The 22,267-nt window shown below is 41.1% G+C and overlaps 1 protein-coding gene across 2 annotated transcripts in view; it reads left to right on the top strand.

Moving 5' to 3' along the window:
* The window catches only part of LOC123498714, a 247,022-nt gene that overhangs the window by 93,715 nt on the left and 131,040 nt on the right, over positions 1–22,267 (top strand). For both annotated transcript variants that reach the window (XM_045246091.1, XM_045246090.1), the window contains one exon: positions 6,687–6,853. In XM_045246091.1, coding sequence (XP_045102026.1) covers positions 6,687–6,853 — 167 coding nt within the window. The remainder of the gene's footprint in view (positions 1–6,686; positions 6,854–22,267) is intronic.

Genomic DNA, 22,267 nt, shown 5'->3' with positions numbered 1-22,267 from the left:
CACGAGGAACACGAATATTTAACCTTTCCACACTCCCTCAAAAAAAAAAAAAAAAAAAAAAAATGAAAAAGAAAACTTGGTGGAATAACATTTTTATCATAAACTCGAACCCTTCATTTCTTTTTCTGGGATGCCGTGTAGGTACCTAATGTTTTTCGCTCAGGGCTTCGTGTAAAAAAGAAAACGAGAAATCTTAACTCACACACACACACACACACACACACACACACACACACACACACACACACACACACACACACACACACACACACACACATTCTACCCACCTAATCCAACCGTCCCTTTCTCTTTCCTCCTCTCTCCTCTCTCTCTCTCTCTCTCTCTCTCTCTCTCTCTCTCTCTCTCTCTCTCAACACAAATTATAGCCTTACTGTTTTTGTTAGTTTGTTTGTGTTTGCCTAACGTGTACTCGACGTCCCAGGGCTGTTATTGCCTCGTATCATGGCAATGTTTACAGTGTTCCAGCTTTTTGTTACTGCACGGCTCCTGTCAAAGTCTCCGGTGCTGTACGCTTGTCTATGACTCGTGGACATATACCTATTAACTTTTTTGTTCCTTGGAGGGAGTCAACCTCGTATTTTCAGACATATCTACGCTTCATCTCCCTTTGAAGAGCCTTTATTTAGATTTACACGAGTTTTGAAAGGCAGATTGATAAGACTTCTACATTATTGACTGGAGAAACACTAGAAAACCTCGTTAATCATCTCTGTGGCCTAGGAAAATTGACGTGGTGAGAGAGAAGAGCGTTTTTTAAGGTGTTTTTACGGTTTTAGAGACAGAGTGAGAAGATTTCTACATTAGTAATTGAAGAAACACGCTAGAAAAACTCCACTAATTATTTCTGTGGCCTTGGAAAATGGTCGTGGTGAGAGAGAAGAACATTTTTTAAGGTGTTTCTACGGATCTTTATTTCTTGAGGTAGCTGAGGAGAGACTGAGAGTATTGGACAGTTATAAAGACACTATAGCGAAAAGGACCATTCAATTCTTTGGTAGCTTATAACGAATGTGCGAAGGTGAATTTTTCTTTGTCCTTTCCTTTCTTTCTTTATTATTTTTCATGATTTCTTCAGGGGCAAAAGCTCATCTTGTTCCCCTCACAAATTTCATTAGTGAAGTTAGGTGTCCTGTACGGTTTGTGTAGGTTTGCGAGGTGGGGTTCGGTCGGTCGGTCGGTCAGTCTCTCGGTCGGTCGGTCGGTCTCTCTCTCTCTCTCTCTCTCTCTCTCTCTCTCTCTCTCTCTCTCTCTCTCTCTCTCTCTCTCTCTCTCTCTCTCTCTCAGTAAGGTGTCACCACAAGCTTGTTATGAAGTGAAGGGAGGAAGTACTTGATATTTATAGATTTAACTATAGGAATATTGGCTGCTCCCTGCCACTACACACGGTCCCCTTGCTATCTTTGCGAGGCTATACTTCCTCAGTGAGAACTCTCGGGGTGGAGGAGGGTGCAGATAAAGGTTCTAGTTGGGTGATACTGAGTCGTAGCTTCTTAATCCCTTCAGTACCATGACACTTTTTATTTTAATTTTGCTTATTATTTGGTGATTGTATACAGCTTCAGAAACTTATGTGGGGGATTAGAATAGTAAAGACTGCGGCTATTAATTTTCTGATCTTCATAGACCCTTACTAATGTCAATAAAATGGTCTAATCGTACGTAAATATCAAGAAAAAAAGCGTTCCAGTACTGAAGGAGCTAATGACACCTTCCTTACGACAACAATAATAAGACTAGCTATTTGTTTATTTTTTTTACCTTTTACGAACTGGAATGTAAATGACTCTATAAGTAGATTTGCTAACTCGATTAGGATTTTTCTATTAATAAATGACTCTATAAGTAGAATTGCTAACTTAACTGGAATTTTTCTATTATTCCTTTTGGTTGATAATCTATGTTTTTTCCCTAATTTTGTTGGGTTAGTTACTTTTCAACGTAAGACAATACTGGATGAATAAAGATAAACGTGAGAGAAGCGAGTGTGTGTGTGTGTGTGTGTGTGTGTGTGTGTGTGTGTGTGTGTGTGTGTGTGTGTGTGTGTGTGTGTGTGTGTGTGTGTGTGTGTGTGTGTGTGTGTCCTAACTCCCTCCAAGCCATCAATCTTTCTCTTTTTGATTTCTACTGTTCATCTTTTCTTTCTTTCCACGCTTGTTTCTACCCTCTTCGTATCTCCTCTATCATTGGTGCAGTATTTCTCCTTCATCTTTCTCTGATTCCTACCATTCATCCTTCCTCTTCGTGTCTGCTTCTATCCTTTTATCTCTTCCCTGTCAGTCAATCTTTCTTCATCTTCTTTCGTCGATTGCTACCTTCTATCATTTCCTCTCCCTCTCACTTTCCTTTTTCTACTACACTATATGTTTTTACCAGTACATCAGTTTGTATTTTTTTCTTTCTTTTTTATCGAGTCCCAGTTTTCATTCTTTCTTCTTGTCTTTTATTTTACTCATCGACACTTTTCAAATCAGCTTCATTTATTCCCAAAATCTTTAAAACATATTGATGATTCTGACCTCAGCCTCGTCTTCGATCTCTCTTATGTCTCCTCCATTAACTCTTTCACAGCTATTTGGTGCAGCTTTCATTGATTACTAACCTCTTTGAGTCATCTTTTATTGATAACCATCCACCTCCACACGTTATGACTAGAAATTGCAGTATCAAGTCACCTCAACGCACTTCGTTCTTGTGGATGCTTATAAAGATTCATACATTGATTATATGCTTTCCTCTCCTACAATATTGATTTTCCTTTATTTAATGCAAGAGGAAAAAAAAAAAAAAAAAAAAAGGTCTAGTTGAATGCCAGTTCTCTTAATGATATGTAGAATTAGCTAAAAGTCTGTGGCAAATGTCTTGAAACCTCCCTCTTAAAAGAAGTTAAGTCATAGGAAGATGGAAATACAGAAGCAGGCAGGGAGTTCCAGAGTTTACCAGAGAAAGGTATGAATGACTGAGAGTACTGGTTAACTCTTGCATTGGACTGAATAGGGGTAAGAGGAAGAAGAAAGCTTTGTGCAGTGAGGCCGCAGAAGGAGTGGGAGGCATGTATCCTTGCTTACTTCATCTAGCTCATCCTTAAAACTCTCCCCCTCCCTCCACTCCATTCTCTGACCTGCCACTCTCAAGCCACTCCCTTGACTCCTACCCAACAGATCTCCCTTGACCTTCCTCCCTCCAGCTTCTGTTTCACCCTCAGGACGCTTCGATGTTCGTCTTGGTGTCACAGACTGCGAGAGGCGTTTTCTGCTCGACTCGCTGTATATGTCTCCCTCACCGGAGCAATTTGTACCCCTCCCCGCCCTCATCACTCCTCCAGCCTCCTCCATCCGTTTCCTTACTCCCCCACTCTTTCTCCTCCTCTTCTTCCTCCTCTGCTACCTCCCGAAACGCGCCAGGACACATTATTTTTCCGATTTCTAGTGGGACTCCGAAGTTCTCCCGGGAAACAAAGAGTTGTCGCCATTTTACCGGTTTATATTTCCTGCGTGAAAGGAACGTTGCGACACAAGTGAGGGATTGCCAGGTTCTGCTGCTCATTGAAGGGGAACTAGTATCACAAATCGACAGGTAACAGCTCCAGGTGTGGTCAGCAGGTACAATGTATAGGGATGATTAGCGATAAAATTGTTGCGCATTATGGCTGATTGGTGACTGGGAAGATAGTGATTAACACCTTCAGTATTGTGACGCTTTTCCATATTCATTCTGCTTACTATTTGGTGGTTTTATACAATTTCAAAAACTTGTGTGGCGATTAAAATAGTGAAGACTGTCCCCATTAATCTTATGACCTCCATCGGCCCTTCCTAATGTTAATAAAATGGTCGTATCGTACACAAATCTCAAGGTAAAAATGTTTCACTATATTGAAAGGGTTAAGATTGAGAGGGTAAGATAGAAATTGGCGACTGAGAAGATGAATATAGCAAGGATTAGGAACTGGAAAAGAGGAGGTATAGTGATTAAGGATTAGGTAGAAGTTCCCACAGTGGTCAAGGATTAGGGAAGTGAAAGTGAAGATTCGTGAAGGTGAGATGCGAGGTACTACTCATCCACTTCACTGCGCCACTCACCATCACCTCCCGGCTCTCCTTCAGCCTAATTGACTTCGACCTGAGTTTCTGCTTTGTTTCCATCGCGAGACTCAATAGTGACAAATGACCTCTTGGCTGCGTTCGAACTTGGGGGCGAACTAACCTGGACCCGGAGAGTTCCAATTTAGTTGAATTACCGCTCCACCGAGTTTCAATGCGCGTGTCTGCGAGTTGCTGCTTCACTGTGCTTCAAAAGGACTCTCTGAATGCTCATATCCTTCGCCGGACAGTGAAGAACCGTCCCGAGGGTCAGATGGGTCCTTTTCCTGCCTACGCTAGCGGGGACGAGGCCGAGAAGGAAGGGAGGGAGGGAGGGACTAAAAAGATGGGTGAAGAGGCTGGAAGAAAGAAACCAAGGGCAAGAGAAGGGCACACACAAGGAAGCTGAGGGAAAAAAGTAGCTTGGAGGAAGAGATATAAGAAAAGCGAGATTTAATAAGTGTGAGAGGTCAAAGAGGTTGGGCGAATGAGGCTGGGGACAAGGCGAAGGGAAATAATGAGGAGAAAACTAGGAAAGAAGGCCGTACAGGAAAAAGAACGTAGAATTGTGGGATTGGATATGAGTGGGGAATTGTCGAGAGGAATAATGGGAGCAAGGAACAAAAGGGGACTGCTGCAGATGAGATTGGGGATCGGAAATGACGGGGTTTTCAATAGGGACTCGGAATACGGAGGAAAAATAAAGGCCGGGCGAACATTAGTATAGGAGAAGGTGGGCGAAACAAGAGCGGGGGGACATAAGGTCGTGAGGAGAGAGGAGAGAAGAACAAAAAAGGAGAAAGAAGAAGAAGAAGAAGAAGAAGAAGAAGAAGAGGAGGAGGAGGAGGAGGAGGGGGAGGAGTAGAGCATCTCACCTTGCTGATGGTTGCATAAAATCTCAAGTTTGGAGACGCCAGGCAGAGGGGCTTTTAAAATTCCGATAACAGACTCACAAATTGACTTTCTCACTCCGGAGACCATGACGGCCCGCGTGCCTCGTAAAGAAGAGCGCACGATACTATGTCTGATGGGGGAGGGAGAGAAGGGGGTGGGTGCTAAGGAGATAGGGGGCCCGTGGGGAGACAGGAAGCAGAAACAGGAAGTAGAGGTAGGAAGTGGGGAAGGCAAGGAGAAGCAGCAAGTTGGAGGTAGGAAGGTGTGTGGCCGGAGACATGAAAATCAAGGGGGGAAGATAGGAAGGAGGAGAGGAGGAGGAGGAGGAGGAGGAGGAGGAGGAGGAGGAGGAGGAGGAGGAGGAGGAGGAGGGGAAGGGTTATGTGAAGAGTGAAGTGGAGGGGAGAGTGGAGGAGGAGGAGGAGGAGGAGGAGGAGGAGGAGGAGGAGGAGGAGGAGGAGGAGGAGAAGGAGGAAAATGAGGGGGGAGGAACGGGAAACGACACTCAGGGAATGATATACACAGTCATATAAGAGATGGCGGACGCTGGTTCTGAGATATTAAAAAAACACACACACACACACACACACACACACACCGGTACTTTCTTGTGTATATAATCTCACCTATAATCTGGCAGGTGCACGATATACGGCAATAGGAGACACAGGAGAGGAGCAAAATAAATGAATGGCCAAGGTGTAAAAGATAAGAAAAAGGAGACAAGGTGTAAAATGAAGAAACACTCACGTAAACAGCATCAGAAGATATGACGGGAGCGCTGAGTCGCCTTGCATACTCAGCGTTCATTGATCACCGGCCTTGCTGAGGAGAGAAGAGAGAGATGTATGGTATTGATTACATTGATTATTTACGAAAAAAAAAATAAGAGCAGTTACCTTAACCTCTTCATTACTGGGACGCATTTTTACTTTGAGTTTTGTGTGTGATTAGACGATTTTAGTAACATTAGGAAGGATCTATGGAGGTCAGAAGGTTAAAGGCCTCAGTCTTCACAATTTTAATCCCCACATAAGTTTCTGAAGCTGTATAAAATCACGAAATAGTAAGCAGAATGAATGTGAAAGCGTGTCATGGTACTGAAGAGGTTAATACTGACACAGGTAAGGATAATACACAGAATACACAAACTTACCAAATTTTACACACACACACACACACACACACACACACACACACACACACACACACACACACACACACACACACACACACAGTAAGGATGACAATGCTACATGTAAGAATAAGAAAAGCCAGGAGAGGGAAAAATGGAACAGTTTGACGGTAAAAGTATGAGAGAGAGAGAGAGAGAGAGAGAGAGAGAGAGAGAGAGAGAGAGAGAGAGAGAGAGAGAGAGAGAGAGAGAGAAAGAATTGCGTGCATGGTGAAGAAAACACAAAGAATACACAAACTTACCAAATTTTACCCACACACACACACACACACACACACACACACACACACACATGACAGCGGGAGTGCAATTCTCAGGACAAGGCTTGGACAGATCTATCTCGAGCGATCCTATAACTCACGCACCTCGCTCGCTACCTCCTCATAACCACCTATCCCCCAATCCCCACCCACCCACACCCACCCACACCCACCTACACCCTTCCACCCCTCGTGTCTACCCCACATAACTCACAACTTCCCCCTTCGCCTCCACAGATGCTACTGCCAGGCGCCATGACGTCCTGCGGGATTACATCAAGAGGCCCAGAGCTGCCAACCTTGCAGATATCACACCAGAGCAGCAGAACAACACGGAGGTGGTGGCGCAGGTTGGCGGCACTGCGACCATCAAATGCTACACACACTTCATTGGCGACGAGATGGTAGGTGGTGCTTCTGGTTCTTGTCCTGGTTCTGGTCCTGATTCTGGTTCTCTGGTTCTCATATTTCTTCCTTTCTCGTTCTCTTCCTTCTTTTTTCCTTCTCCTTTTGGTTTTCTTTCGTTCATTTTCCGTTTTTGTTCGTTTTCTTCTTTTTCCTTCTTCTTCTGGTTCTCTTCCTTGTTTTTCCGTCTTCTCTCGATTCTTTTCCTTCTTTTTCCTTCTTCTCTTCGTTTTCTTCTTTCTTCTCATGTGCCAAATTTGTTGAGGTGTATAACTAATTAATTGTTCTCTCTTCTTTCTTTCTACTTTTATTCTCCTCCTCCTCTTCCCCCTCCTCCTCTTCTGCTTTTTCCCTTTCCTCCTCTTCCGTTTGCGTTATTTGATGTTGTTGTAGCGTATAAACGTAATCAATTATTTTTTCTTCCTCTACTTTTATTCTCCTGCTCTATTTCTCCTCCTCCTCCTCCTTCTCCTTCTCTTCCTTCTTCTTCTTCTGCGCCATATGATCCTGGTGTTGTGGCGCGTTAGGCAAATCAATCTATTTTTATTCTTTTCTTCTCTCTTTCATTCTCCTCCTCCTCCTCCTCCTCCTCCTCCTCTTCTTTTGTACCCTTCCACTTTGCATTACAATACTTAACAATGCATTACTATCTCCATCCCATCTAGAAATCCGTTTGATGTTTCATTTTATCATCTCATTTTGTTGTACCCTTTCCTTTTCATTCCTTGGTTTTCCTTATTTTCCTGTTTTTTCTCACAGTCCTTCCATTCCTCGTATCATCGTCACTTCTTGTTTTTTGCTCCTTTTGCGTCTCTTTGAAGTCATTTTTGCGTAATTTTGTTGTCTCCTTTTCTTTTCATTCCTTGTCTTTCCTTATTTTTCTGTTTTGTTTTTCATTTTCTTTCCATTTCTCGTGTAATCGGCACTTGTATTTTCCGCTTTTTCTTGTTTTTCTTCTTTTTGCTTCTGTTTTAAGTATTTTTTCCTTTATTTTGTTGTACCTTTGCGTTTCAGTCCTTTTTTTTCTCTTTTTTCATTTTTTCTCTCCCTCATAGCCATCGTCACAGTTTTCTCTTGTTTTTATTCTTTCTGCTTCTCTTTGAAGTCTATTTTTCTTCATTTTATTATATTTTTTCCATTCATTCCTTATTTCCTTTATTTTTCTTTTTATTTCATTTTCTATCGTTTTGTCGCATCTAGTTTACGTATTCTCTTGTTTTTCTTCCTTTTGCTTTTTTCTCAGTACGTTTTGCTTCATTTTGTTGTACCTTTTCCTTTCATTCCTCCTTTTTTCTTACTTTCCTCTTCATTTTTCCACTTTTCCCTCCCCCTAAAATCCACCGTCGCTTCTAGTTTACGTATTCCCTTGTTTTATCTTCTTGTTTCTCTTTCAAGTAATTTTTCGTTCATTTTATAGTATTTTTTCCATTCATATCTTATTCTCCCTATTTTTCCTCATATTTTCACTTTTCCCTCTCCCAAATACACCGTGGCTTCCAGTTTACGTATTCCCTTATTTTTCTTCTTCTTGCTTCTCTTTTAAGTAAATTTTCGTTCATTTCATAGTACTTTTTCCATTCATATCTTATTTTCCCTTATTTTTCTCCTCATGTTTATCACTTTTTCCTCTCCCAAATCCACCGTCGCTTCTAATTTACGTATTTTCTTGTTTTTCTTTCTTTTTGCTTCTCTTTCAAGTCATTTTTCATATCGGTAGTCGCATTTTAGTCTCTCTCCTGAAGGGTGGGATTAATTTCGCGTCTCGCCGTGCTTGAGGTGACGGCGAGGAATGATGAGGGAGAGGCATTATGAGTGGCAGCGAGGGGCGAGTTCTAGAAAGGTGTTGAGTTAAAAGAAGGGCGAGTGTAAATTAGGTCCGTTTGCTCTCTCACCACAGAGATGACATGCGGGGTTTTCAAGTGTTTCTCTGGTTAATAATGTAGAAATCTTGTCACTTTGCCTCTAGAACCGTAAAAACACCTTAAAAAAACTCTTGCAAATTTGGATAAGGCCTTTTGAAATACTGGAGGTGAAGCACACAAGTGTTTGAGAATACGGGTCTTAGTGCCAGGAAGAGAGCGTTCTACTGAGTACCTGAGTTTGTATGTACACGTGAAGAAATGGTCGAGCAAATCACAAGTGGAGTTGCGGAATAAAATGATAAAAAGAGGAGTAAAAATGTGTATAAGAAGGAAGCCTTGGAAATGCTCACGCACCAACGCACCATCGCACCATCAGCCTCCTTGGAAAATGCACGCACACACGCACACACACCCCACACGCACACAGGGGATGTAATATTTCACAGTCTTTCCCATCCACACGCAATACATTTTCGAGTGATTGGAAAAGAGAAAGAAGCGAAAAAAGAACAAACAAAAATCATTAGTCGCTGATAATCTGCATCCAGTTTAAAGAGAAAATAAAACATGAATATTCTTTTAGGTACAAATTATTAGTGTTTTATGATTAATAAATTAGCTCCAATTTGCTTTTTCCTCTTCCTTCTCCTCCTCCTCCTCCTCCTCCTCTTCCTCCCCTGTGCCAATAAAGCTTTTTTTCTTTTTTTTCTCATTAGCTGTCGCAGTAAATAATCTTCCGAACGATTTTTTTTTACTCCATTCGTATTTTAATTCCCTAATGAGTGCCATGCATCATACATAACTAGAGAAGAGTTCGTTGAAGGATGAGATTTGAAAGTGCTCTCTCTCTCTCTCTCTCTCTCTCTCTCTCTCTCTCTCTCTCTCTCTCTCTCTCTCTCTCTCTCTAATTACCTCAAGTTCCTTCACTTATCTTGTCTTTTCTTTCTTAATTATCTCTCTCTCTCTCTCTCTCTCTCTCTCTCTCTCTCTCGTATGAACCAAAAACCAATATAGAAGGCCCAGATCTGACAAGCTTTATCTCACAATCCCTCAGGAGGTCAAGAAGGAGATACTGGGGGCCGAATCTCTCTCTCTCTCTCTCTCTCTCTCTCTCTCTCTCTCTCTCTCTCTCTCTCTCTCTCTCTCTCTCTCATGGTATCAGACACAGGTTTGCTTATTTTTCTTTTAACATTGAATAGGAAATGAACACAAATACTACAGTTGTCATTAAAAAGGTCTCCACATCTCGTTTTCTTTGACTGATTGCTGGCTTTGTGTTTTCTATGAGGAGTAAATAACTGGCAGATTATTGTTCAAAGTAAGGCAGGTGAGGAAGCAAAAAGGTTATGGTGTATGTCGAAGGAATATCTAACTTTGATTCTTCTTACCAATTCATGTGTCTTTCCTTCGTTTTTTTTTTTTTTTTCGTAAATAGCTCGCTTATTATAAAGTTTCTGGGGGAAGGAATTCAGTGCAAACTTTTTCTTTTTTCATCCGGAATTATAATGATTTGCTCGCTGGAAAGTGACGGCACGTGGAGAAGTTTGACTCTAGTCCCTTGAAATGTGTTTTGATAAAGAATATTCTCTCGTATTCTTGAGGTGAATTACTGGGGAGGCAGGCTGCGGCAAGCTGTCATTGCTACGTGTCTATTCAAATGCCACGTCCTTCAGTTAGGCCACTCAGATTCACCTCTCTTATATTTGTAGTACTTCACTGTTGAAAAAAATGTAACTAGCACAACTTTCACCTCCAGTATTTCAAAAGGCCTTATCCAAATTTGCAAGAGTTTTTTTTAAGGTGTTTTTACGGTTCTAGAGGCAAAGTGACAAGATTTCTACATTATTAACCAGAGAAACACTCTTGAAAACCCCGCATGTCATCTCTGTGGTGAGAGAGCAAACGGACTTAACTTACACTCGCCCTTCCTTTAACTCAACACCTTTCTAGAACTCGTCCCTCGCTGCCACTCATAATGCCTCTCCCTCACTCCTCGCCGTCACCTTAAGCACGGCGAGACGCGAAATTAATCCCACCCTTCAGGAGAGAGACTAAAATGCGACTACCGATATGAAAAATGACTTGAAAGAGAAGCAAAAAGAAAGAAAAACAAGAAAATGCGTAAATTAGAAGCGACAGTGGATTTGGGAGAGGAAAAAGTGATAAACATGAGAAAAATAAGGAAAAATAAGATATGAATGGAAAAAGTACTATGAAATGAACGAAAATTTACTTAAAAGAGAAGCAAGAAGAAGAAAAACAAGGGAATACGTAAACTGGAATCTCAAAATTGTGTCTGGTACTGTTTCCACTATATAATGACTATCGTTGTCCTAATGAAATGATGCGTTTTATGTGCTATTTCATCTGTCAACTAACTAAATAACTAGCCCTCTTTCCTTTATTTATACCATTATCTCATTCACAATATTTGTAGTGTTTTTCTGTTGGATAAAAGTACCAACACAACTTCCTTTACTTCCATCGTGTGTTGCGATTAAGATCTCAAAATTCGATATGTTTTTTTTTATACTGATTGTCTCTTCCGTGGGTACTCAGACATAACTATTTAATGACTATCGTTGCTATAATGAAAGAATGTGTTTGGTGTGTAATTAGATTTATCAACTAACTTACCTGGATCGCACCTCACCACGGAGCTAACATAATAATTGTTTTGACCACTGGAACACAAAAACACATGGAAAATATGGAAAACTGGAAGACGTGAGGCGCACACATGACAGTCCCTGCACGAGACATACATACTTATTTCCACTCCCATCCTAATCCATAAAGTTGTCTAATCTTCTACAGTTTCCTTCATATCAATAAACTTACAGAATCTAATACCTCTCTAGTTCTACTGTAAAAAAAAAAATATGTAAAAAATACGTTGATTTCTGTTGCTTACATAATTGTCACCAGTAAAGTTTCTGCAGAGTACACACACTGTCAAATACCATCACTGCTGTGGCTTGGATTGATAAGGTCACTGTGGCCAATAAAACTGTTGTGGTACCACTAAATATCCGCAAACACAAAAAGTTCAGGTGAATGTCAAGTTTAGGGTGAGGTAAAGAGAGGTAATGTCATTCAGACCGACAGAATAGGAGCTCGAGCATGAAATAGAGAATAAAATGAAGGATCAGTGTACGGAACACAATGATGAATCCCTTCAGTACCAGGGCATTGTTCATATTCCTTCTGCTTACTATATGGTGATTTTATACAGCTTCAGAACCTTAAGTGGGGATTGTGATGATTCTGGCCATTAATATTCTGACCTCCAAAGACAGTTTCTAAAATCGTCTAATTCTATCCAAAACTGAAGGTGAAAAATACGTGCCAGTACTGAAAGGGATGAGAAATAAACAAAAACTTTGCTATTCACACCTATGTTCAACCCTTTCACAGCGACACGAAACGATGAGCAGCAACAGAAGCAATGCGTGAAGTCCCCATAATTTGTAATCTCTTCCCACCTCAAAAGACTGGAGGTGGCTCTAAAGCAAGTAAAGATATCCTAGAGTGATTGGCAATGAGGAAAAAATATACGAGGTGGCAGCGAAAGAGGTTAAAACTTAGACATCAATGTATAATGTTACGTAATGCATTGAGAATACCTACAGCTCGATAATGCACTCTGTAGAAAAAAATATATACTTGTATGTATAAAGATAAACACTTTATTGTTATTGGAGATTATTAGTGATTTCAAATAGCAACAAACTAGTCCTGTCTATTTCTCCCCCTTTGTTTGGTGCTACTACACACTGCACTAGCTATAGTATTAGGGAAAACTAGCAACTACAACATGTAAAAAAATGATACCAGTATTTTCCAAGCTACTATCATAATTCCTGGTTCGAATACAAATACTAGAGAAAGAAACACATAATGAAAGAAGAGCAAGAAAGCACTGCCATTTGTGGATGACATAAAATTACTTGGCGAAATATTCAACTAAAAAGAAAGGAAGAAAAAAAAAAAAACTATCCTTGTGTGTGGATGAAAGAAAGGGAAAAATAGAAAACGAGAAAAACTAAGTACATAATTTACCAAGAGGAAGGAATAATCAAAAGCAACTGTTGTTTGTGGCCATGGTGGAAAAGATACAGAAAACAAAGAATAGAAAAGAAAAAAGTACCAAAAAAAATAATGACAGTAAAAAAGGAGGAAAGAAAAAAGAACTGCAATCTACACTTCCTTTTTGGTTACAATTCAGATGAAAATGAAGCGGGAAGCTACCAATGAAATAAGAAGAATAAGAATGTAATGTATGCCTTCTGTTGTTTGTGAATGAAGTAAAGACAAAAAAAATAAGAAGAAGAAACTAAGAACAATATAATCGAAATAGAAAGTGGTCTACAATCAAAATCTACTTGTTATTTTTGTTATATCGTAATGATAGAAAATTATTGTTTGTGATTAAAGTAAAGAAAAACAGCAAGAACAAACTAAGACCAATGTAATTAAGAAAAAAAAGTAATCTACAATCAAAAACTACTTGTTATTTGTGTTTTGATTTAGAAATGATAGAGAATAAATACAAAATAACAGAATAAAATACGCAACTTGCCGCTAGTAATGTTTGAGGTAAGGGTATAAAAGCTTGCTGGTGCGGTAATGCTGTGTGTATTGAGGGAGGATGGAGTGTGAGAGCAAGAGAGTGAGTTACAGAGACGCTTGGTGTAATGGGAATAGTAAGAGCAATATCTTTTTTATGGCCTAACACATAAATTCAGTATCAATGCAGAGACCTCAAACCGTGAATAGTGATATATAAAAGCAATAGGAAATAAATGATGAAATAGTGTGAAGGTATAACAAGTGATGACGTTTGAAGCATAATGCATTGTTATGGGTAAATATTTAAATCACAGAGAGGGCGGGAATGTGGGTCTTATGTCAACACATTATTGAGGAGTTTTGATGGCATGCATAGAATAAACGCAACGTAAATATGACAATATGGATTTTTTATTTGAGAGGGAAAAACTGGCTATGGGCAACAAAAATATAAAATGGTCCACTCAGAGGTCAGTCTCCTAACAGATCTGAAAGGGATAAATGTCTTGCAACCTCCCTCTTACATGAAGTCAAGTAACCGGAAGTTGGTTATAGAGACACAGGCAGGGAGTTCCACAGTTTACCAGGGAAAGGTATGAAAGATTGAGAGTACTGGTGAACTCTTATGATTGAGAGTATTGGTTAACACTTGCAATACGGCCATGAGATACCTTAAATCCTAAAATATGTGTATATAACAACTACACATAAAAATTGACGAATATAAAAAAAAAAAAGTTTTCACAGCAATATTAAAAAAAAAGACAATAACAGTACAAATACGAATTTCTCATCTATATATAGGAGTGGAAGAGGCAATGAAGAAAACTAGAATAAAAAAAAAAAAAACAGAAAAGAGGAAAACAAGTCAGTGAACCAACTTAAAACATTACCACTACGAAGGAACAAAATAAACACGTCACTAGAGAGAGAGAGAGAGAGAGAGAGAGAGAGAGAGAGAGAGAGAGAGAGAGAGAGAGAGAGAGAGAGAGAGAGAGAGAGAGAGAGAGAGTGCAAACGTAAGCGTAGTGTGAAGGAGCTGTAAATCATGATATCGATAAAGCCGGAATGACGTTACATTACCACGAGGCGAAGAGAAAGAAAGGAATACCACAGGAACATGACTTATTCAAGCTTACACGCACTCCACAAAACCTTCAGTCTCTCAAGAGCATTAGGGAAACTCACTTCAATACTACTTTACTCTCTCTCTCTCTCTCTCTCTCTCTCTCTCTCTCTCTCTCTCTCTCTCTCTCTCTCTCTCCCTCCCTCTCTCTGTCTAGCCTGTATTCTGAAACGCTTTGCTCTCTCACCACCGTTGGTTTCCAAAGGCTATACTTAAAAATACTGTTCTTAATGGTATTACTATGGTTCCGGTGGTATATTGGTAAGATTTTTAGTTTATTTAAAGGAGAAACTGTCTTGAAAACCCCGCTAGTTGTCTCTGTGGCCCTGGAAAATTGTTGCAGTGATAGGGAAAGGCGGTTAGGAATACGGGCGTCTTCCTAGCAGTGACTCTTAAAGCAAAAATCTAAAGGAGAAATTTCAGTGTACGCGTTCCTATTCAGAAGTGTTATTCATGTGTAACTGTTTATTTATGTACACTGTGTAAGTAATGCCAGCGAGCATTTGTGTATGTAAGTTATATGTCAGTATACACACACATAAATACACACACACACAAAGACAGCTACAATTATTTACGTAACTACACACACACACACACACACACACACACACACACAAACCACTTGAGTAAATACGAATGTGGTACAAAAAACGACCTGTGAACCCCCTCTCTCTCTCTCTCTCTCTCTCTCTCTCTCTCTCTCTCTCTCTCGTCCAGGCCTCCGCTCTACTCATCTTGTCCATTCAGGTATCCATTCTTCTCCTTTATATATATATGCATCTGTCTCTGTCTCTCTTTCCTGTCCCTCACTTTCTCTCTGTCCTCCATTTACATTTACACATTTCTCTTTGTTTCGTGAGGGCAAGACGAATGGGGAATGAAGTTCTAGACGCATTTTTCCTTTGTTTTCAAGCGTTGGTGGCGATAAAGTAGGCAGGCTGATGGAAGGGCTGAAGTCAAGGTGAAGGAAAGGTGAAAGGAAGTCAGTGAGGGAAATTCAAAATAGACGAAAGGAAGAGAAATATGGGAAAATAACAAGAGAACGTGGCGTACCTAAGGTGATGGAAAAAGGAGGGGAAAATGTAGTGGTAAGTGGAAAGTGAAGAAGAGGAATGAGGGAAGAATAAAGGTTTGGAAAAATGGAAGAAAATAAGGAGGGAAATACTGGTGCAAGGAAATGATAAGGTAACATGGAGAGAAAAATCAAGAATGGAGGCAAAAAGAAAAGAAAAAAGGACATGTGAAAGTATGAATAAAGTAGAAGGAACAGAGATTTATGGTGGAAATGAGAATAACTTGATAGATAGACAGAGGAGGAAGACAAAAAGGAAGGAAAATAAAAGAAAAAATCACGAAAAGAAAGAAGAAAGAAAAAATCACATGGAAAGAAGGAAAAGAAAGAAGAAAGAAAGAAGACAAGTGAAGAAAAAAAAGCGATAAAACAAGGAAAAAGAGGGAAAGAAGAAAACTACGATGATTAAAGCACAGCGAAGGATGAGAAAGAAGAGAATAGGAACAAATTATGAAAGCGGGAAGAGGGGAAAACGGAATAAACACACGGATAAGCAAAGGGAGAAGAAGAAGGAGGAGAAGGAGATCACAACTCAGTATGTTTCAAGCTGTAATTTAAGCCGACTTTAATGCTTCCAAACAGACTCAAGATATTAAAGAATTCATACCAGTTCCCTAACATACTCCTCCTCCTCCTCCTCCTCTTCCTCGTATCCTATTCATCTGCTCTTTATCCTATTCATTCTAATACATTTACCAGTTTCTCATTTTACTTTCCTCTCTTTTCCATTCCACATTCTAAGCTTCCTCTCTCAGTCTTTCCTTAAGTTTTGCTTCTTGTCTCTCTTCCCTCGTCTCTCTCTCTCTCTTTACACTTCCTCCATCTTCATCCTCCTTCTCTCATCCGTCTCTCTCTTCTCCACATCGCTCACGCCACGGATGGAAAGTATAAAGAGGGAAATAATGTAAGGTGTGCTGTGCTATGGAGAAGGAGGAGGGACATAAAGGGAAGAGAGAGTAGGAGAGGAGGGAGAGGAGAAATATGTCTTTATTCCTCCTTCAGTGCTCTTATACTTCAGAAACGTAAAGGGGAAGTGTGTCTGTGTGTGTGTGTGTGTGTGTGTGTGTGTGTGTGTGTGTGTGTGTGTGTGTGTGTGTGTGTGTGTGTGTGTGTGTGTGTGTGTGTGTAGCAAAGTGTCTTCAAGTATGTAAAGTACGCTCGTGTGTCCTTGTAAAATCTGTATACTTCAATATCCTCCTCGTATATGTGTGCGTGTGTGTGTGTGTGTGTGTGTGTGTGTGTGTGTGTGTGTGTGTGTGTGCGCATGTGGAATAATTCAACCTTTTATTCTACGTATACTAAGAAAATTCACTACCTTCGCTCCACAATCCCTGCAAAATTAACGTAACATCAGGATCCCTTTGAAGCTCTTCTTTCTCTCTTTACTCCGTGATTTACTTGACCAAAAGATCCTCCTTGCCTTCCTCGGGGACTTGGGCTTCGGGGAGCAAGGGCAGGTGGGGAGGGGAGACAGGGAGAAGGATTGGAGAGACGAGGGGAGCAGGCAAGAGGCTGAGAGGGAAGGGAAAGAGGAGGGCTGGTGAGAAGCTGGGAGAGATGCTGGGGAGTAGAGGAGGCTGGTAAGACGCTAAGATGGGGAGGTACAAGGGATGGGGAGTGCATGGGAGACGGTAAGAGGTTAAGGGGGAAGGGAGAGGGCCTGTGGAGTAAAGAAGGGGAAGAGAGCGGCTGGGAGAGGAAGGGAGAAGTGCTGGGGAGTAAGAGGGCTGTGGTAAGAAGGTAGAACGGTTAGGGAGTAGATGGGGGACGGTAAGAAGCTGGGTAGGAGAGGGAGAGGGGCTGTGTGGTGTAAGAGGGGAGGAGAGAGGTTGGGTGTGGGCAGGGATGGGGGAGGTTGGTTAGGGAAGGTTGGATCAAGATCTCAAGAAGTTATCTCGATGAGGATCAGGCGCGAGTCTCCCGAACAAGAAAAAGATCGAGAATGATAATATAAAAAAGTGTAAAAAAAGAGGAATTATTATATAACGATAGTTCGGCAACCTCTTCTTTGCTATAAAAATGATACACGTTCCGCTACATTTGCTGCTACTGTCACAGATACTACTACTACTACTACTACTACTACAACTGCTACTGCTACTACTACTACTACTACTACTACTACTGGTGGTGGTGGTGGTGTTAGATAAATGTAAGGAAAGGAATTGTTATCTCAGTTGGCGAGAGAACAATGCAAGTTTTTTTTAATAGTGCAGTCACACATGTATTACTATCACCACTTCTACTACTACTACTACTACTACTACTACTACTACTACTAGAACTACAGCCACTATTTATCACTACCACAAATACTACTACTACCACTACTATTTTCACTACTACAGCCACAATTGCTGCAAAAAATAATGTGCCACAGTAAAAACAACAAACAAAAATACAAGTCACCACCACCACCACCACCACAACTATTACTTCTGCTACCACTGCCACACACACCACCACAAACACAGCTGGTAAATATATATGTCACAATATTACAACCGCCTATCATTCCGGCCTGCACCACCACCACCACCACCACCACCACCACCACCACCACCACCACCACCACTAAAGCGACCTGCACCACCAATAACAATACTGAAAACAACAATAACAACAACTTTTCCTCGATTCCTCTCTTGGTACTGTACGAGTGCCGTTTTTTTTTTCTCTTGTTCTTCTGTCTCTGTTCTTCCTCTTCTTCATCTTCCTTTTCCTCCTCCTCTTCCTCTTCCTCCTCTTCCTCCTCCTCCTCCTCTTCCATGCACGCTTTAGCCTCCACGAATGAGAAACGCCCACAAACTCTCCTTCTACAGACTGATAGCTTAGACGCGGCGCTGTTAAGAATCTCTCTCTCTCTCTCTCTCTCTCTCTCTCTCTCTCTCTCTCTCTCTCTCTCTCTCCTTTGCAGTTGTCTTTTCCCTCTGTATGTCCCACTTAGTCTTTTTCCCTCCTCTCTCTCTCTCTCTCTCTCTCTCTCTCTCTCTCTCTCTCTCTCTCTCTCTCTCCTCCCAGTCAATCGTTCTCTCCCTACCTGACTCCATTGTATTTTTTCCTCCACGCCCATCAACCAGTCTTCCTCCTTCCCTCCCTCCCTTCTACCCTTCCTCCTTCCCTTTTCCCTCTGTCTCTCCTTACCCATTATGCGTTCTTCAATCCTCCTCCTCCTCCTCCTCCTCCTCCTCCTCCTCCTCCCATGCTACTTCCGTCCCTCCACTGTAGTTCTCCATTTTTCTCTTCCCTTCCTTCCTACCTCCCCTCCCTCCCTCCAATCTACTCTGTCTTTATCCCTCCTCCTCCTCCTCCTCCTCCTCCTCCCTACACTGCAGGTCTCCGTTTTTCCTTCCTCTCTGACTCCCTCCTTCCCTCCCTCTTTTCCTCCCTGCTAATTTTTCTCCCTATCGACGTAGTTTCCTCTTCCGTCTCCACTCCCTCCCTCTCTCTCTCTCTCTCTCTCTCTCTCTCTCTCTCTCTCTCTCTCTCTCTCTCTCACCTCCCCTCGTCGTTCCCTTGCCTTTGTTTTCTTTACTTCTTCATTTCTTATTTTATTTATATTAAGAGAATTTCTTATTTCTTTTCTTCCTTCTATATATTCATTCTTTATCTTGTGTTTGTCCTTCTTTTCTTCTATATTTCTGTCTTTTTTTATCATCATTTTGTATTATTTCTTTTTCTTCTTCTTTCGCTTCTTTTCTTTCGTTTCTCTTCCTTTCGTGTATCTTTTTTTTTTATGTGTTCTTTTCGTCCCCTTCTTATGAAATTCTTACTTCCTTCGTATTCTTCTTCTTCTTCTTCCATCTTTGGTCATCTTCCTCCTTCTTTTTCCTCTTCTTTGCACGTGTTTTTTTTTCTTTCTTTCCCTTTCTTCTTCATTTATCTACTTTTATTTACCTTTTATTTCTTCCATTCCATTTCCTTCCCTTGTTCTTGTTCTTCCCATTTTCTCTCTTCCTTTTCAATCTTCTGTCCTCTTTTTCCTATACTTAATTTCCTTCACTCCCTCTCCCTTACATTTCCTTCTTTTATTCTCGTCATCCTCTCTCTAACTTTCACCTTCTCTTATCCTTCTAACCTTCATCCTTCAATCTTGCCCTTTCCTCCTCCACCTTCGTTCCTACTTTATCCTCAAATTTACCCTCAAATTTTTTCCACTCGATCCCTTCTCTTACTCTTAACATTTACCCCTTTCCTTTCCTTCGCTCTCCTTCCTCCCTCACTTGTCGTGCGTGAAAAATGTTGCCTCACTCGATTTAATCACGTCACCTCTAAATCTCTAATACTGGCGAGGCTCGTATGGAAATGTCACTAAATAAAACAAATAAAGACGAATTGCAATCTCGATTTGATGCAGAGCCATTTAGAATTAAGACCAGAGAGAGAGAGAGAGAGAGAAGGAGGGAGGGAGAGAGAGAGAGAGAGAGAGAGAGAGAGAGAGAGAGAGAGAGAGAGAGAGAGAGAGAGAGAGAGATAGGCACCCGCATAATTTAAGAGCGTCTATTATTTATGTTAGTGCTATCAGCGTTCTTCTTCTTCTCTCTTCTTCTTCTCTCTCTCTCTCTCGACATCAAATACTAAATTCTTGTTCAAAGACTCCGGAAAATTATTGAACTTTATTGGAAAAAATCAAACAAATAAACAATAAGGAGAAAATTATTTGGAAATGAAGGAATGTCAGAGAGAGAGAGAGAGAGAGAGAGAGAGAGAGAGAGAGAGAGAGAGAGAGAGAGAGAGAGAGAGAGAGAGAGAGAGAGAGAGAGAGAGAGAGAGAGAGAGAGAAAACAGGAAAAAAAAAAAAACTCACCACCCAACCAACACACACACACACACACACACACACACACACACACACACACACACACACACACACACACACACACACCAAATGACTTCAAACTTCCCTTAAACTAACACTACAGCACAAAGGTCGTATTTTCCGCACCACACCAACCTGAGAATCACTACAACAACAACCCAGCGAAGGTGAATCCACTGGAAACTTGGCGGGAAGAACATCAAGACAAGAGAGAAGGAGACTTTACCAACACACGACGGTAGAACTCAACATAGAGGAGGAGGAGGAGGACGAGGAGGAGGAGGAGCAGGACACAGGGACAGAAAGATGAGCGGAAGAGGAGGAGAACGTATGGTAATGACAGGACAAGGGAGAAGAAGGAAGAATAAACTAAATGATCATATACAAGGAAGGGAACGAAGGAGGAAGGAAGAATGGGAGAAGAGAAGAAGGAGAAAGAAAGGATAGCATGCCAAGGAGGAAAGAGGAAGATATTGACGAGGGGAAAAAAGAAGAGGAAAAATGGAGGAACTATGGAGTAGGAAAGAGCAAAAAAGAGGAAGAGAAGGGGTTGAGAGGGTAGGAAAGAATGGAGGAAGGAAAAGTCTTGAAGAGAAAGGAGAGAAGGGAGACGAAAGGGGAAGAAGGCTGGAAGGAAAAGGATGGAAAAAATAAGAAATTAAGGAAGGAAATCGAAAAAATGAAAAAAAACATATGAAAAGTAAAAAAAAGAAGGAAGGAATGATAAAGAATAAGGAAGAGTAAGAGAAAGATGAAAAGGAAGAGAGAGAGAGAGAGAGAGAGAGAGAGAGAGAGAGAGAGAGAGAGAGAGAGAGAGAGAGAGAGAGAGAGAGAGAGAGAGAGAGAGAGGAAAACATAACCAGAGGGAAGGTAAAGGAAAAACAAAATGGTGAACCTAAGGAAGAAGAGGGATACTTTTCTTGTTAAGGTCGTCTTTTTCCCCTTCTCGCTCCTAAGTTTGCGGCATTTTTACCTCCTCTATCCTACCATCCTGTCACACCTGCCCTTTATTACGGATCCCTTGCTCCTCTTCATTCCCTTTACTCCCAGTTTTCATTCAGTTATTTTACTCATTCATATCTTTCGTTATCATTATCATATTCATCACGTCCTCCTCCTCCTCCTCCTCTTTCTCCTTCTTTTTAATTTTTCTTCTTTTTCTTCTTCTTTTTTTTTTTTCTTCCTCTTCGTTTTACTGTTATTATTCATCGTTATTTCTTCTTCTTCTTCGTGTCCGTGTTCGTCTTCGTCTCCGTCCTCGTCTTTGTTTTAACGTTTTTACTTATCTTTAATATTTCTTGTTATATATTTCTCCTCTTTATTCTCATTTTCTATTCCTCTTCATTTTCTTTGATTTCACCGTAACTGTTTTCATTTCTGTTTTCTTTCCTCCTCTCTCATCTAATACTTGTAAACCTAGACTACTATCACTTTTCTTTTCTTCTCTCCTCCCAGTCTGCTCACCGCGGTCCTTGTCATCTCTCCCCAGCTTCCCTGTCACCGCCAGTCTCCTCCATCCTAGACAAACACACACAGGCTCTCCCTACATCACTCCTGTCCCACAAAAAACCTTCCATACCACTCGTCCTACGTGTCCACGGTTACGTAATTCCATCCACCATTGCGTCATGACCACTGCCACCAACACCACCACCATTACTACCACGACTACTACTTCCATAATAACCACCAGCAAAGACACAACCATCTCCACCACCACCACCACAACCACCACCATCACCACTACCACAACCACCACCACATTCACCGCCAAAAATATGATGGATGTTATCGTGTGTTTAGTATGTCTCCACTACTACTGCTGCTGCTACTACTACTGCTACTACTACTACTACTACTACTACTACTACTACTACTACTACTACTACTACTACTGCTGCTGCTGCTGCTGCTGCTGCTGCTGCTACTACTACTACTACTACTACTACTACTACTACT

The sequence above is a fragment of the Portunus trituberculatus genome, chromosome 48, assembly GCF_017591435.1.
Source record: "Portunus trituberculatus isolate SZX2019 chromosome 48, ASM1759143v1, whole genome shotgun sequence".
Taxonomy (NCBI): domain Eukaryota; kingdom Metazoa; phylum Arthropoda; class Malacostraca; order Decapoda; family Portunidae; genus Portunus; species Portunus trituberculatus.
Note: the sequence above shows the minus strand (reverse complement) of the source record. Positions and strands in the feature narration are given on the sequence as shown.